The sequence below is a fragment of the Heliangelus exortis genome, chromosome 12 (assembly GCF_036169615.1).
Source record: "Heliangelus exortis chromosome 12, bHelExo1.hap1, whole genome shotgun sequence".
Lineage (NCBI taxonomy): Eukaryota > Metazoa > Chordata > Aves > Apodiformes > Trochilidae > Heliangelus > Heliangelus exortis.
The window spans coordinates 15,317,791-15,334,089 of record NC_092433.1 but is presented as its reverse complement, the minus strand read 5'-3'; the positions used below and the strand labels follow the sequence as shown (position 1 = coordinate 15,334,089).

The 16,299-nt window shown below is 44.1% G+C and overlaps 1 protein-coding gene across 15 annotated transcripts in view; it reads left to right on the top strand.

Moving 5' to 3' along the window:
- The first annotated feature begins 231 nt into the window (after positions 1–231).
- MAGI1 (membrane associated guanylate kinase, WW and PDZ domain containing 1) overlaps positions 232–16,299 on the top strand; it is a 328,716-nt gene continuing 312,648 nt past the window's right edge. For 10 of the 15 annotated variants that reach the window (XM_071756237.1, XM_071756230.1, XM_071756227.1 and 7 more), the window contains exon 1: positions 259–677. In XM_071756237.1, the coding sequence (XP_071612338.1) occupies positions 392–677 (286 nt within the window). In that variant the 5' untranslated portion in view covers positions 259–391. Of the gene's footprint in view, positions 678–16,299 lie in introns of all 15 variants that reach the window. The other 5 variants (XM_071756239.1, XM_071756238.1, XM_071756236.1 and 2 more) reach the window with 2 other exon arrangements.

The following is a 16,299-nucleotide window of genomic DNA, read 5'->3' as shown; positions in this document are numbered from 1 at the left end:
CGGAGCGGGACGGAGCGAAGTGTAACAAAACAAACGGGGCTTTGTATCGCCTTAAAGGCACCGCCTCCGCGCCCCGCGCAGCGCCCGCGGAGAGGGGCGGCAACACCAAACAGCAGCGCGGGAAGGCGAGGAACAGCCGGATTTGATTTTTTCACTGCTTTTTTAATCATTGTTATTTTTTTTTTTTTTTTTTAAATAGCACGGGGGAGGGGAGGGCGGGAGGTGGGCGGGCGCCCTCCGCGGGCGCGGAGCCCTGGGGGGCACGGTGCCGGCGGTGATGGCTTGAGGGGCCAGCGGAGGCGGCGGCAGCGCGGTCTATGAGGCGGCGGGCCGGCTCCCCCCTGCGCACCTGCTTACCGCGCTCCGCGGGCGCGGAGGGCCGCGCAGCACCATGTCGCGCGTCGTCCAGAAGAAGAACCACTGGGCCAGCCGGGTACGGCAGTGCTCCCTCACCCGCGGGCCCGGCGGGCAGCTGGGCTTCTCCTTGCTCGGGGGTGCGGAGCACGGCGAGTTCCCTTACGCGGGCGCGGTGGTGGGAGACGGCGAAGCGGCGCTGAGCGAAGGGGAGCTGCTGCTGGAGGTGCAGGGCATCCGCGTCTCCGGGCTGCCGCTCTACGACGTGCTGGAAGTGATCCGGAGCTGCAAGGACCCCATCGTGGTGAAATCCGTCCGACAAGGTGCGAGCCGGGCCGGGATGGGGCGGAGGAGGGGGAGCGCTGCTTGCTGCCCATGGGGGAGGCGAGGAGCCCTTCCTCTGGTTCTGGATGGCCAGGGGGGAGTTCGGTACCGGAGGGAAGGGCAAACTATCCCTTCGGGGCAGTACAGGACTCTGGAAGGAGCCGCACATAGCGAGTAGGTTTGCGCGCACTCATGTGCGCACCTTTAAGGTGTGCACTTGTGCAGAGGCCCCTTATCGTCCTGTCTCAGCCTGGACTCTCCTTGCATTTTTTTTCGGCCTGCGTTAAGCACAGCGAGCAATTGCGTGAGGTTTTCCCAGGGGCATCACCGAGCCTCCCGGGTTCCCGCCCGGGGACACGCTCGTGTGTCCGGGTCTGACCCCTGGACCGGCCAAAACATCCTCGCAGCTTGGGAAGTGTGGGAGTGATTCCCTGCTCCAGCAGCTGAGCATCTTTTGGAGCTGCTGGGGGATGATGACTGGAGTCTTGTTCGGAAAGTGCGAGCATGTGATTGCCGTCTGCCTTCCTTTTGGGGGGGCGGGGAGCTGGGACCCTCCTGCCAGGGCAGTGCCCCTCTCTGGCTGGACATGAGCTCGGGTTTGCCCCCATCCGTGCTCCCAGCCTTGCAGCATGCTCTCTTCTCTTTGGTGGGGCAAGAGGGTAGGAAAAGTCCTCCCATGAGAGATTTTAATTTTTTTTTTTCAAATAAATAAAGCCGTTTTACATCCGTGTGCACGCAGCAGTCGCATAACAGGTTAGGCTAACAGGCATGGCTAATGGGCTTGTAATTTCCAGAGCAGGACTTGGATTTAGTGCCAGGAAAGTGATGGTGTTGCCGCAGCCGCTGTGGGGGTTGGTGGGATGGGCAGGATGAGGAGGACAGCAGCCGGACACCTGGAGGTGTGTGGGATGGAGGAGCGCCCGGGCTCAGCTCCAAGTGGAGAAAGGAAGTTTTCTTCCTATCACTCCAGAAATTCCTTAGGGGGAAGTTTATCATCTAGATATGTATGCTGGGGGGGTTTGCTGTGGCTGATGGTGCGAGAGGGGTTTTATTCTGTACTTGGTTCAACCCAGCCTGGTCGCTGCGGACAAAATTCATGGCCGGTTGGTAGGGTGGTTACCTGAGGTCCCGATGAACAGAGCCGGAAGGCTTCAGGCACCTGTTTCCCAGCCATCCTTCAAGCATCGGGTTCCGGAGAAGGTCTCAGCGATGGGTGTCGAGTGGAGCTGGGCTCTGCAATTCCCCCTCCATCACCTGCTCCCGCTGCAGGGTCCCAACTGCCCCGGAGCTCCTTGTTAAGTCATTTTCCAAAGTCAGTAGAGATACTCTAGCTGACAGTGTCGAACTCCCAGCAAAGCCCATTTTCTCTAAGCAAATGCTTGTTTTCCTCGCTGCATTTTTCTCGCCTTCACTGGGAAGTGGAGAGGGAAACTGGTGCCTGGTGGTTTCCCTGCCCAGAGAAGGGAGGGGGGAAAAGCGTGGAGAAAAAGTATGAGGAAATCAGGCAGGGTTGTGGGGATGGTTTTTCGTGGTTTGTGGGTTTGTTTTTTTTTATGTATTTATTTTATTTTTTATTAGACTGATCGTTTTAGCAGAAGTGTTCAAATACAGCTTCTGATGTTGCAATGTGATTGGTAAACCTCTTCCCAAGTAAGGCATTGGTGATTAAACTTTCTTTTGTTTTGGAAACACTGGTTAACCTAAATAGAAACATGTAATGGGAATATACCAGAAATGACAAAATTTAATGGCAGTTGTGTCTCAGATCCAGGATATGGTCAAAAGAAGGGGCCAAAAGCTGAGTTTTAGTGTGCTGGTAGAGGTTACCTTTAAGTTGGAATGAAAAGATTCCAAAGTTCCAAAAGATTCCAGAAAGACTCCTGGCAGGCATTTGAACCTTGGACTTAACTAATAAAGAGGTGAGAACCAAGCACCTGGTTACTGTGGAACTGTAGGTTCCTTTTTTTTCCCTACCCATTTTTTTATTTAAAAAACGTTTTATTGAACAGGAATGTGGAATATATATATTTATTTTAAAACCCATTAAATATTTTTGTCAATGATAGCCCTGGTATCTGCACACTGTTCTGCACGGAGCAGGGAGCTCCCCTGTGGATCAGGATCATAAGCATAGAAATGGAGAGTGTTTTAATTAAAGTGCATTACGTCTGTGTTGATTAAAATTTCATTGTGGGGATGGCAACTATCATTCAACAGGAGATGTGTGGCACTAGATTAGTCAGTGAAAAAGTGTGAGGAGATTATAAGCACATTTTTAACTATGAGTCTCCTCCTCTTTCTAGTTCTTCGTGCCCAGTTGACTGGTGCTGAAGTGCTAGGGCAACATTAGCCTGGAAATATACACATTTTATTGCTTTGTCTATTCTGTATGACATTTACAAGGCTGGAAAAACAGGAAATTTACTATATATAAGTCTGTCATCCGCAAGCATGAACAGAGAAAATAACTGTTCTGACCTTGCACTTAGTGGAAGACAAGGGACTAGGATGTGAGACATGGTGGAACAGGCAGTGCATGGGCTTTAACATTAAACTAAGGCTTATAAGCTCACAGGTTCACATGCAATATCTTTTCTTACTTCTGTGAGTCATAAGTTTGAACAGGTTCCCACAAAATACAAGAGGGAACCTATATGAATTTGCTTAATTGGAATAAGATTTAACATTGCTTATATGGGATTTTTTAGTCCTTTGCTTCTCCCATAAGAAAAAGTGAAAAAAACTAAAGAACTTTACCAAAGTTTTTGTTTGGTTGGTTGGTTTTTGTTTTGTTTTTTCTTTTTCCCATATGCACTGTATTTTGGTATTATGTTTGAGAAAAAAATACACCACTATAGTTTCCTGGATTTTGGGGAGAGAGAGAGAGAAAGAATCTGCTGCCATGTATCTTAGTAACTTTAGAACTGTCAAATGTGTGAAAAAACCTCAGTTAACATGTAGTGCTTTTAGGACTGACTGTTTCCATCATACATCTTTGCCTAAATTCTGGTGAAATTGGCAATTAACTCCTGGGAAGTTAATTAATGCATTTTTATTATTATGTGGTCTGAGAGTATAGATTGAATTATAGGAGCAATGGTAGCCTATTCTTGTGCAAAGATGGTGTTGCCTTAACACTGTGATTTCTGAGCTGTATTGTGGATATTAAAACTTTTTTGAGTGCATTTAATGGTTTTAAAAGCAGTTCATTTGGATAAATTTACAATATATAGCTCACTTGGGTAAATCAATAATAAAATCAGGCACACTGGTTTTTCTTGTTTCATCTTGTTTCTGACTAATGGAGTCCAGTATAAAAGAACAAAAGTTTACCATGCTGTTCTTCACAAGGAAAGAATTAAGGTTTTATCTATCAAAAAAAAAAAAAGACCATATTTTGTTTAAGGAAAGGTATTTGTGTCTTCTTTCTCCCTCAGTGAGAGATGGGCACATTTAGAGAGATTTCAGGTTGAGGCCTTTTACAGTTTTTTTAGCTTGTTGGTTAGATGACCTCTGCCAAATGATGCCAGATGCTGGGAATGGGAAACTCAAAGCTCCTCTGTACACTTATTTTTAAGTTGAGTTCTAGTTATGAGTTCAACACTTTGCTTCCCTAAAGAGTCTCAGGATCCCAAGCTCTCAAAGCCCAATCACTTTGAAACTCAGGGGATGCTGAGATCAATAATTTTCCCAGAACTTTACAGCTGAGATGATCCCATTGTGGGAAGGAGTTGTGGGGTGGGGATTTTTTTTTAGCCCTACACTGGGCAAACAGAAGCAGGCATGATCCCCAACAGAAACAGTCACTGTTTACCCAGCACTATCAGCTGCGTTTGTTTCTTTTCAAACATTAACTTGACCCGAAGATAAATTCTGAAACACAGTCCAGTGACTCAACCTTTCAATGTCAGGCTGGCATTTGCCATGTGAGGCCATCACGAAATGTTGAAACCAGTTACCTGAATGAAACCAGCTTCTTCCTCAAGGTTTGCATGAGCTGGTATTTGGATTTTATTTTTTTTAAGAACATTTTTTTCTGTGGCAGCTGCTGGATCTGTAAATTTTTTTTTTTTTTTTTTTTAGCAAACAGTAAGAAGCTGAGTGCCACTTTGTCAGTGGGTGACACTGAACATCCCACACTGAGTGGGTTATGTCAGTGCCTGGCATTGCAGAGCTGGAAAGCAAGCACTGAGATGTAGCAGAGCTTGGGTTGGGTTTGATGTGCAGGCAGCTGCCTCCTTTGGGCCAGCAAAGGGAAAAGATGTTTAGAGCATGAGTTCTTACTGTTCTTAGGAGTTTACTTCTTCAGTGTCATGCATGAGCTCCAAAAAGTCTTTTCCTTTAGTCTTAGAGGAGCTGAGTGTCAGTTTCTTGCACAGTGAATTTCTGTAAGTCTTTTCCATATGACCCAAATTCTCTTAGAACCTAAGTGGATTTGAAGTGGAGTGTAAGATTTGCCATCAGAAAGCTTGGGGAGACACTGATGCATTTTAGGTTTAGAAGTGTTCTCAACACTGACCTGCTGGGCTGAGCGTTGTGCTGGGCTGATCACTACTGAAATGTAAAATTAAAAAAGGCAGAATCTCTTTTTTTGCATCACTTCTAATAAATTTTGCTACAAGTCAGTAATCTCTCTTTAAAGCTGTACTGCACTTGGTAGTCATGTGTATGTCTGGGTATAAAAATACTGCTGGGAGGAAAACCTTGCCTTTACTGTGCCTGAATTTACAGCATGGTACTTGTCAGGATTTGGAAGTTGTTCCTGTGAGTGGCAAATCTGTCCTCTCCAGGGCTGTGTGGCAGCACCCCAGACTTGGATGTCAGACCCTAAGTGCCACATTTTGGCTCTTATAAAATTTTTTCAGGAATTAATATGATCATTTTAATGGCATGAAATGGGATTATGTTTCCCACAAAAAGTTAGGCTTTCTACCCATTGAGATGGGACTCGAGGCTCCTTTTTTTTATGGGCAGTTAGATCACTGAGCAATTACATAGCAATTGCAGTCTAATTATGAGCAGTCATTCAACATCATTGCAAAATAAGATGGTAACACCATCCTGTGTGTTGTTTCAGTTATTTTTTTAAGACCAAGTTAAAACTCCTGCACAAGAGAATATTGACCTGCTATTGTGAGGTTTAAGATATGTTTTCCCTGTATTTTGTTTTAAATTTATGATCTTTTAACTCGTTTGAAAGCCAAACCATCAATAGCTCATTGGGTTCACCTTTGGAGTTGTCATTTTTCTTTAGTTCATGGATCTCTTCTGACTTTTTCTGGATCTTTTTAGCTGGTGCCTGAGAAATACCTCTGCTCCTCTGACAGTGTAGGCACACTCAGGGAAGGCATTTGCCCTAAGACTGCTACCTATAAGTGTAATCTTCTGGGTAGCATGTCTGTGGCTATGCAGAATTGATGATTTGGGTTAATTAATCCCTTATTCATTAGGTTTCAGCACCCCTCAGCTTGAACGTGATGTGGAAACTGAGATGCTGCTGCTACTGCCATAAGGGCTTTTTCTATCACATCAGCAAGGTCTGAGCTGTGGGTGAGGGACAGGATCCTTGGAGCCTCTGTTGAGGGTTTTTAAACATAAATGACCAAGTGTTTTCTATTTACATTCCCTTTCTTTCATCAAGGCATAAGCTACACTTGTTAGTTATTTCAGGTGCTCAGTTTTTGGGTTGTTTTTTTTTTCTGCTTTCTCTAACTTTGACTGGAACTCGTAAATCAAGGCATATGGGTTTTGATCTTTGTGGGCTGCAAGAGACTTAAATTTCTTGGTGAAAAGTATGGAGTGCTGGTTCTATATGAGCAAGTGCCCTGAATTTATAGAAGGAATGTAAAAAATTGAGGCAAAACTCTTGCTGAAAGCTGGGGTCCTCACTGTAAACAGCTGGGGCTTCTCAAAGGGCTGGTACTGAAACCCTTCCATCCCATCTGAGCTCCTTCCAGCTCCGCATCCCAACTTTGGAGAGCAGCAAAATATGGAATCCTCCTCATCTGTGTTTCTACAGCTTCTTTGCTAGCTCAGCTGTGGAAAAAAAATGAATTTTGTCTTTTAGAAACTGAGCATGAAGTGACCTTTGTGCACCAAGGGCACAGGGATGGGTCACCCCCCCCCCCGCCATCCGGGAAGATCTGATCTGCTCCCGTTCCTCTGTCACCAGAGGCTCTGCTCACAGGGCAGAGGAACAGCAGCTTTTGGGGGCTGAGTGACAGCATTGCTGAGACTGCAAGAGCAGCTCCTGCAGAAACATAATTTTCACTGCTATCATCATTTTCCCTGCCTCTCTCGACACTTGATATTTTGTTTTTTTCACTTTATATTTCGGTCTCGGGCAGTTTGCTTTGGTTGAGCTCTCGTGGTGGTTTTCCAGGTGGGGCTGTGAGTCCTTCTGGAGCCCACAGCCCATAGGGATCCATGTGTTAAGTGCATTTGATATTTTCAATTTGGGGTTGTCTGCAAGGATCTGATGTTGGGAAACAAACCTAAGCCTGGGCTATCAGCCAGGGTTTGTTTTCTGCTGATCTGATAGAGAGCTGTGGCTGCCCATTTCCAGAGCAGCTTGGCAGATATTACACTGGGCTGGTATGCTGGCAGATTTGGATTCTTTTTTTTTCAAAATTTCATTTATTTTTCTGTTTTTTTTTTTTTTTTCCCTGCTAGACCAAATAACTGGGCCAGCAACCTTCTTGGCCCTGCAGGAGCAGCGTGGCTCAGGGTAGCTGGGATACTTTTGTTGAGATCCACCCTTCAGTTTCCAAAGGTCAGACACTCCATCCATCCTCCCTCCTGTGACATCTTAAATGGTTTCCAGAGCTATTTTGCTGCTATGGGCTGGAATGATGGCACCACTCTCTCTGATAGTCCCCAGTCCTGGCTTTGGCATAATTTGTCCCAAACTGTTTTGTACCAGTAATAATATTTAAAGCTACGTAATTTTTTTTTCTTCTTTTTTCCCCCCAAATACCCCTGGTAGACCTTGGAGAAACAATTTATTTTTTTTTTCTTCCCCAAGCCCTGACGTTTTTAGTTACATTTTTGCCAACTTGGCTTTTGACTAAGAACAGTTCCTGTGTTTTGGGAGGGCTTGTGTCATAACTTAAAAGAAAAATAATGTAACAATATTTATTGTGTTCATTGACTGTCCCCTACTAGACTAAACAATAGCACTTATTACACGGTGTGAAAATAATGCAAAGTGCTCTGTCTTCTTAATGGAACAGGAAAAAAAAAAAAACAACCAAAAAAACAACAAACAAAGCCTTTGGGATGACTTGCAAAGTGGAACAGATGCCCTTACAATTGCAAGGCATTTGAATAAGGAATCAGTTTTGCATGGTTTGCTAATCCTTGACTAAAGAGTTCATTGTCTTGGATTATGCATCTGTAATTTTGGAGCCCTGAAGTCAGTGCCTCAGTACAATTAAGTTGGGAAGAGACCATACTTTCCTTTCTTCATATCCTTAATCATAGTGGCTTGTTTTTTAAGGGGAAAACCTCAGCTCTGGGTTTTTCATTTAGTTATTAACAAAAAGCCTTTGAAAGGGAAGCTGCCTAAAATCCAGCCACTCCCTTAACACAAACAAAGTTGTGCAGAGATTGTGTTCTTTCAGAAAACAAAAACTTTGATGTTCAACTTTTCTTATTCCAGTGGTGCAGATCCTGCAGTAAGTGGGTGTTAGTCCAAGCTGATGACAGACACAGATGTCTCAGATTTTTTGGATGCATTAGAGAGGGGAAAGTTACCTCCCAAACAGGCTGAACTGGGCAGGTGAGGACCTGGGCTGCAGAAAAGACTTTTCTTGAAAATAACAAGGAACATGCTTGTCCTCATTCTTTCCCAAGGGTGCCTTGGGAAACTCCCACTTTGCAGTTGAAGTGGTGAGGATAGGGGAGGATGATCGTGGGGCTTGGACCTGCAGAGGATCAATTCACCAGAACCTTGTGGGAAGCCAGGGCTGGCTGGAAGAGAGGGGGAGACAAATGAGCAACAGGAGATGCATGAAAGATACCAGAAGCAACAGGCTGAGGAAAAACATTCCCTGTTCACTTCTGGGTTTGTGACTGATACCGAGTCCATCTCTAAAAGCAGAGGCAGCTGAGTGCATCTTGCAGGACCAGCCAACAGTGTGTCTGTCTGTCTGTCCTTCCAGCTGATGACAGAGCAGTCTAGACCAACACCTTCCTTTTCTGGGAACCCTAAATGCCTACACTGATCTAACATAGGTTGCAGCTTTGCTGCCCAATATCCTGTTAAAATGTGGTGCCTAAAATAACTCCTGCTCCTCTGGGCTGTTGCTTGGGGATGGCCGGGGGGACGCGTGGCACCGCATGGCCCTTGGGTGCCTGATCCCCCCCAGTGAGTCTGGGGAGGAGAAGGCTGTGGTTTGGCTGGGTTTGGGGACATTGTCGTCTCCAAGTTGAGTCCCTCCTTTGCAGAGCTGGCACCGGGGCTTGGGGAAGGCGCCTGATGGAGCTTTGGCAGTCGCTGGTCCAGCCCAGGCTTTGTTCTCTCCCTTGTCCTAAGGGCGAAAAAGGGATTAGTCTGATGCAAAACAAAGACTCATGTCCTTCTCTTTACCCTGGTATGCGCTTTTTCTTTAAACAATGAAGTGACTAATATAGAATAGCTTCATAATGTGCCCCGACTGTGGCTGAGAGGAGCAGAGCAGTCTGTCTGCTGAGCACCTCCGGAGCCTCTGCGGGGTTCTGGGGGGGTTTGCAGTGGGGCAGCCCCGAGCATCACATATTCGGTTGCTTGTGAAGAAAAGTGGTAAGTTGTTTGCTTGTTGGGAAGGGATGGTTGTTTGCTGGTTTTGGTTTTTTTTTTTTTCCTTCCTTTTTTTTTTTTTCCCTGCTGTTAGATTGTCTTCTGCCCAAACCCCCAAAAATTCTGTGTATTTGTTTTATGTGCAAATATCAAACTAGCTTAGCACCAGCACACAGTGTTTTGTCAACTTTCTTGTAGTCTGTGTGCACTGTGGAGTCTTCCCTGTCACCTACCATCTGCTGTTATTAATCAGACTGTTTCCACATGGAGAGCTGAGCTGACACACTTTTATACATTTAGCATAGCTGTATTGCCCCATTTACTTTTTCTATTATATTTTTTTTAAGTGGTTTGCTGTTTTTTGTTCGGTTTTTGCTTGTTTGTTTAGTTTTTAAATGAAGATGTATAGACAGGCTGAGATTTTTGACCTAATTTCAAATGGTGGGATTTTTCTCTGAGCTTAACTATGGTCCATGTAAATACTTTGTGTGACAGGAAGCTTTGTTTACTACACGTGGAGCAAGACAACTGACCCCCCAGTAACTGCCTCTGACTATGGGAGGCACAGAACTGGCCAAAATGAGGTTCTGGGGACACCAGGGCTGTCTGGCCCAAGGGTTGGCTGCTCAGTGATGTGCAGAAGAGAAAGTTTTATATCTATTTATAGGAGAAAGTTTTATATCTACAAGCAACCTGTACCCAGACGAAGAGGAGGAGCTTGTGAAAATACTCTATCACTTATCAAAATAGTTGGAATTCTTGGGTGAAGCTCCTCAAACATGTAACTGTGACATGCATTTGTATGTAAAAAAAAAAAAAGTTATATATATATGTGTGTATGTATGTGTGTTCTTGCACTTCAGCATTCATATTGCCAAATGCTACTTCAGTAGCGCTCCAGAATCTTTTATTCTTGACTATTTTTTTCCCCCTACTCCTTTTTAGTGGAAAGTAATCCTGTGACTCAGCTCAGGCTGCTGAACAGCCAGTGCCATAGATTTCCCCATAAGAGGCAAAATGTGTTGGCACAGCTGCTAGAAAGCTAAAAAAGAAGAGTATGAAACCACCACCACTGTGGCTGAGAACAGTTCCCATGCCCATTACCACGTCATGAGATGCGAGGGCAGCCTCTGATCCTGTAAAAACATTAAAATTCACTTCTTGTGGTGTTCCTGTGGTGAACCAGTTTCAGCGATACTTGGCCTGTAAATCATCTGTAGGAACTTGTTGGGTTTGGGGGGAAGGCTTTTTCGTGAGACCTCTGTTGCTTTCTAAGCTGGTCGTGTGATGTGGCTGTGGAGGAAGAGCTGGATTCTCTGGTCCTGACAAATGCTGGGGGCAGATGCCATCTAGACCTTTGTCTGGTCCCTCTGAGTCATTTTGAGAGCACGGGAGGGGAAAACCAGAGCACACCTATAAATGTTATCTCAGAAAGGTGCCCAGTTTCACCCTGCACACGGATCTCTGGCATTTTAATGGCACTAATCTCTGGCATTTTAATGGCACTAACGTGGCACTGAGCTCCCTCCTTGCAGGGGCAGGTGGCTGTTACTCTTTAACAGAAGGTCACTTCTTTAGGAGAGTGGGAAAAGCTGTGAATACTTGGGTGTAAATGGAAATCTTTCAAGCCTGATGACTTTTGGGGCCAGGCAGTACATGAACCTGAGAGTTATCTCTGCCTGGATGCTTTGCAGGAGAGGGAGGGCAAGGGCAAAAGAGGAGGTTTGCCAGGCCAAGGTTTCAATTTAAAATACGAATTTAAATTTAAATCTTTTTAATTTAAATTTAAATCAATTTAAAATTTAAATCTTCTCCCTATAAGATTTCCACCGTGTGCTTGTAGCACATGTCAAAGGCTGCAATTTTTATCTGCAGAAGAGATGACCTAGGGACTCTCTAAGGTAGCTTTTCCATTTATTTTTGTTTCCTTTTGCAAGCTTTCCAGTTGTATTAGTTGATGCTGGAAATACATGTATCGGTTTTCCCAGGAGCTAAATATAGTAATTTTGTTTATTTATTTTTTTAAACAGTTATGATCTGGGATAGAGCATCTTAGGCACATTGCAGACTGGTAAGCAGTCAGTGTATACACTTGGATCTGCTGAAGTTGAGAAAAGCCCCAGTAAAAAGGAGAGTGCTTAAATTTAAGCATGTGCTAACGTGACACCTCACAGAGGGTTTTTTTCTCTCAGTCTGGATGCAGAAGATGCTGTAATGGGTGCTGAGCTTTGCATAAACCAGCGTGGAAATTGCTGTTTGCCTAAACAACAAGTTGTCCCAGTCCCAGAGAACCTCGGTGATGTTAAAAGCTTGCAGCAGATTAACCAAAATCTATTTCCAATTGATCCAGTGCAGCTGGTGCCTGACTCAGCCCGGTCACCCTGTCCCAGACTGCCCAGTTCTGTGCTGGGATGAGTCCTGGGACCAAGTGGGTGGCTTGGGATTGCATCTTGCTGTCACCCTGCTGCCTGCTCTCCCCATCAAGGATGCTGGGGAGAACAAGGAGATTCTGGCTCCCCAGCTGGCTTCTCACAGTGAAGTTTTATTTTCAGTATTATTTTTCTCGCTGGGCACAGCGGCTGCTGCCCGGATGGGATCTTGCCCCTGGCTGGGAGCACAAGGATTTTTCCACAGCACAATCGAGTTGGCAGAGAAGGTTACATCAGCTGCCTGGCTTCAGGAGGTGCTGGATGCAGAAATTCATGGGTTTATTTCTGACAAAGAGGTTTTCTGCCACCTGCAGCACTTCCCACCCTCCAGATCCAGGGGAATGTGCTAATTTTTTAATATTTTTATTATTTTTTATTTTTTATTTTTTAATTTTTTTAATTTATTTTTTATTTTTTTTATCTTTGCTTTTTTTGCTTTTTTTGCTTTTTTGCTTTTTTGGTTGTTTTTTGCTTTTTTGTTTTTTTGCTTTTTTGGCTGTTTTTTGGTTTTTTGTTTTTTTTGGTTTTTTTGTTTTTTGTTGTTTTGGTTTTTTTGTTTTTTTTTTGTTTTTTTCTTGGTTTTTGTTGTTTTTGTTTTTTGTTTTTCTATTTCTTGTTTTTATTTTTATTTTATTTTATTCTGTATCGATTGCTGACAGAGGTAGATTCTGCATGCGGTCGTCACCCATCTGATTTTTGCCGCCGTTCTGCTCCTGTTGCTCTTTTTACATAAACCTCAAGCATCTTCCCAGCAACCTGTGGGCTGTATCAGGCAGAGTCCCCTCCTCCCCGGTGCTCCCAGCAGGGAAAAGTCTTCCCTTGGGATCACGGCCTGATAAACAAAACCTCATCGAGGCCTCTGCAGGGCGGAGCTCTCACGGATTCGGGCTGAGCAGCAGCGCTGCTGAACGCTGATGGCTGCCTGAACCAGGGGCAGAAAGAATGGGGAATATTTATTGCTTATTTCCTTCTCCTCCAAGTTTGTAGTATAGAAGAGATTTCAGCAGTATTATGCATTGCAGTGGATCATGTTTGCTTTTTTTTATTTTTTTTTATTTATTTATTATTTATTTTTTTTATTCCTCCCCCCGAAAAAGCCCCCTGTTTGTAGCTCAAGTTTAGTGAAAAGATGCTCTCAGATTCAGCTCTCTTTCACCTGATGTCCCACATCTATGCTTTCTAGTATTCAGGTGAGCCTGAAGTTGCAGCATTACAGGAAATGTGTTTACCCCCCTCTTGGAGGTAAATAAGAAATATTTACATTTCTTTGAACCTACTCCTCAAGCTGTCTGAAACCAAGTTAAAAAAAAAAAAAATGTAGAGAATGGTATTTACATGGTTTGCTTCTTCTCTCAGCTCTGCATTTCCTCTTCACTGATCAAATCAAATGGCAGTGACATTTTGAAGTCCTCCTTAATGGCAGAATTAGAAATATTCCTTCTCTAAAAAGCCTGCAAAAGGTAGCTTAAACATTGCATGCAGCCACTCTGGTAGGAAGTTGTTTAACTTGTCGAAATCTCTCTTTTGGTGCAGAACCTCGATTGAAAATGACAAATTGCTTAAAGCAGTTTCCATGTTAGTCTTTAAAAAATTCAGTTTCTTTCCATCCAGAACACGTGGAAGGCATTTGTGCACTTGCCTGACTTTTTCTCTGTCCTCAGGCTCCCACTCGATAGCTTTGGACCTCATATTATTTTCACACTCATCTTCCTGTGTTTGTTTTCCTCAACTTTCTATTGAATGAGGATTTTATATATTTTTTTTTTTTTTACCCCCACTGCCTTAGCTTAGATGTGAAAAGTCAAAAGTCTCCCTGGTTCAGACTTTGGGGACCACAGAGGACATCAGGGGAGGAGTGCTCAGAGGTCTTTGCTTTTCAGCAGTGATGTTTAGAACATTGTAAAATCTGTAATGTAAGCTGGAAAGTCTCTGTCACAGCCAGATCATTTTACCCACCTTTCAAACAGGCAAGCACTGAGCCGTGTTAACACTTCACAAAACAGGGAAACACCTTTTGCTTAAATATTTTCATCTACATCTCTGTATCTGTCACTTCAGCAGAGGGATGTGCACAGGCAGGTACCAGGTACAGAGCCCGGGAGCTGGCTGTGAAAGGAAAAATTTCTCCATTGACAAGGCTTTAAAAAATAAACAATTTCAAGTTGTCATTGTGCTCAGGTGGCAAACACACACCCCATGAGGATGGATTGCCAGGTCTTGTGCTTGAGAAGGAAGAGGCTGCAGGAGAGAAGTGGGTCTGCTTACCAATCAATGCTCAATAAATGGAAAGCTCTGGGGGGGAAAAAAACCACAAAAAACCTTAAAACACCAAACTAATAGTAATAAAAAAACACACACAGAAAACAAAAACAAAAGCCAACTAACCACCAAAAAAAAAAAAAAAAAAAAAAAAAAGCCAAAACAAACCACCAAACCAAAACCAACCGACTGAAAAGAAGGGAAAGTGTATTTCTAAAGGATTAACAGGCTGAGATGAGTCTTCCTGTGCTCTTTCCTTCACCTGGGAAGAGCTGCAGCAGTGTGTTAATTTGTTGAGCTGTTGCTTTTTGGTGGCCCTGCTGAAGTCCTCCTGGCCAGAGACAGATCCATGCCTGGGGCCACCAGCAGAAGGTTGTGTTTGTGTGTTTCTGTTCCTGTGTGTTTCTGTGTGTGTCTGTGTGTCCAGCAGCATCCTCCAAGCTTGGACAAAAAGCCAGCTTTGGGCTGCACCCCAGTCTGTGAAATGAAGGGCACAAAGTGTTCCCTTTCTGACTGGAAGGTGCTTTGACCCAAATGGCATCAGCTGGAGAGGACCTGGCACTGCCCCATTGCTCTGCTTGAGACAGCCCTGTTGCTCAAGAGGGACATTACCGAGTTAAGGCAGCAGCAGTCAGGAGGGGATTTGAGGACAATCCAGATGCTTTTTCTCTAACTTGAAGGCATGTCATATCCTGGCACTTCTATTTTTACTCACTTTTCTTGTAATATTTTTTTCTTTTATCTCCAATGATCCCTTTATTTTTGGCAGGTCAGGGCTCATGAGATATTTTGATTTTTAAATTTTTTTTTTTTTTTTTTTTTGGTAGCTATTCCTTTCTTGCCTTTTAGCCTTGTTTGAAGTTGTACTTAAATTTGTAACTTTTAAAAAAGCCACAGTTACAATCTTCCTGGGTTCTGGCTTTGTTTTTCCTTTTCAGAATGGTTTCGGAAATTACCTTGGAAAGATGCTGCCATTGAGGAGTCAGGGGGGCTGTTCTCTCAATCACTTTCCTGTTGCAAATAGGGGTTGATATAATTTGTTTTAGAAGACAGCATTAGAAACTGGCACCTGCTGGGAAGAATAACCCGGCCCTGGGAGAGCATCCTCAGCTTTTGTAGGCAGAAGGCAGCTAATGCCTGGAAGTGTGGAGCCTTTATGTACCTTGTTTATAGTGTTTGTTGTCTTTTGTGGAATATCAGATGCTGCCCTTGGCTGTTCTTGTTATGTGCAGAAATGTCTGATCCATTTCTGAACCTTCAGAGCTCCCTGATATCAGGCATAAAACATTTTTTTAATGGCTATTAAACCTGCCTTGCTGGCTGCTGCATCTCTGGCTGATAAAACCAGTGCACCCCAAATACCCTACAGATACTTCTTACAAAGGTAATTTTTTTTTATTATTATTTTATTTTATTTTTTTTATTCTTTGTAATAAAGTGAGGGGGTTGGTCCCCTTTGCTCCTGGCATGTATTTGGATTGCTTCCTGCTTGTCCAGCAGCCAGTATCATCACAGGCAGGACTGGGTTTCTGTTGTGTCCCCACAGTTTCATGCCTGTGGTTGATAATTAACCTGTGTCATTAATAATGGTGCCATATTTACTCTGAAGACCTTTTTTTTTCCTTTCCTGCTCTCTAATTGCAATCCAGGTTAAATACAATCTCTTCCCAGGAAAACTCTGGGCTTGGTTAATATTCCACCAGAGGAATGCCAACAAAACCCTTTTTTATTTGTGTGTGTGGGAATCCACCTCAATGCATTTGGTTTGTTTAACATCTCAGATCAGGAGAATGCATCAAAGCATAGGAGTAAATGGCTTTAAAATGCAAGCTGAGCACATAGGTGCAGGTACATGATCAGCAACGTTTGTAATAATTGGCATACCAGCAAATTTTTTTTTTTTTTTTTTGGAAGGGGGGTTGGGTTGTCTGTGGGATTCTTTGGAGATCACATCCCCCTCTTCTGTCTGTCTGCATGCTGAGAGGGCAGGAACATGGTCTGTCTCAGCCTGTAAGGGGACCAGGGGACCTGTCCTGCCAGGGCTGTGGCAGTGGTGGCTTTCCTGGGACAAGCTGTGGTGCCTGGCTGGGGATGGGGTGCCCCGGGTTGGGTGCTTGCAAGACCTCATGGCAGCAAAGGCAGCACCCTGATATG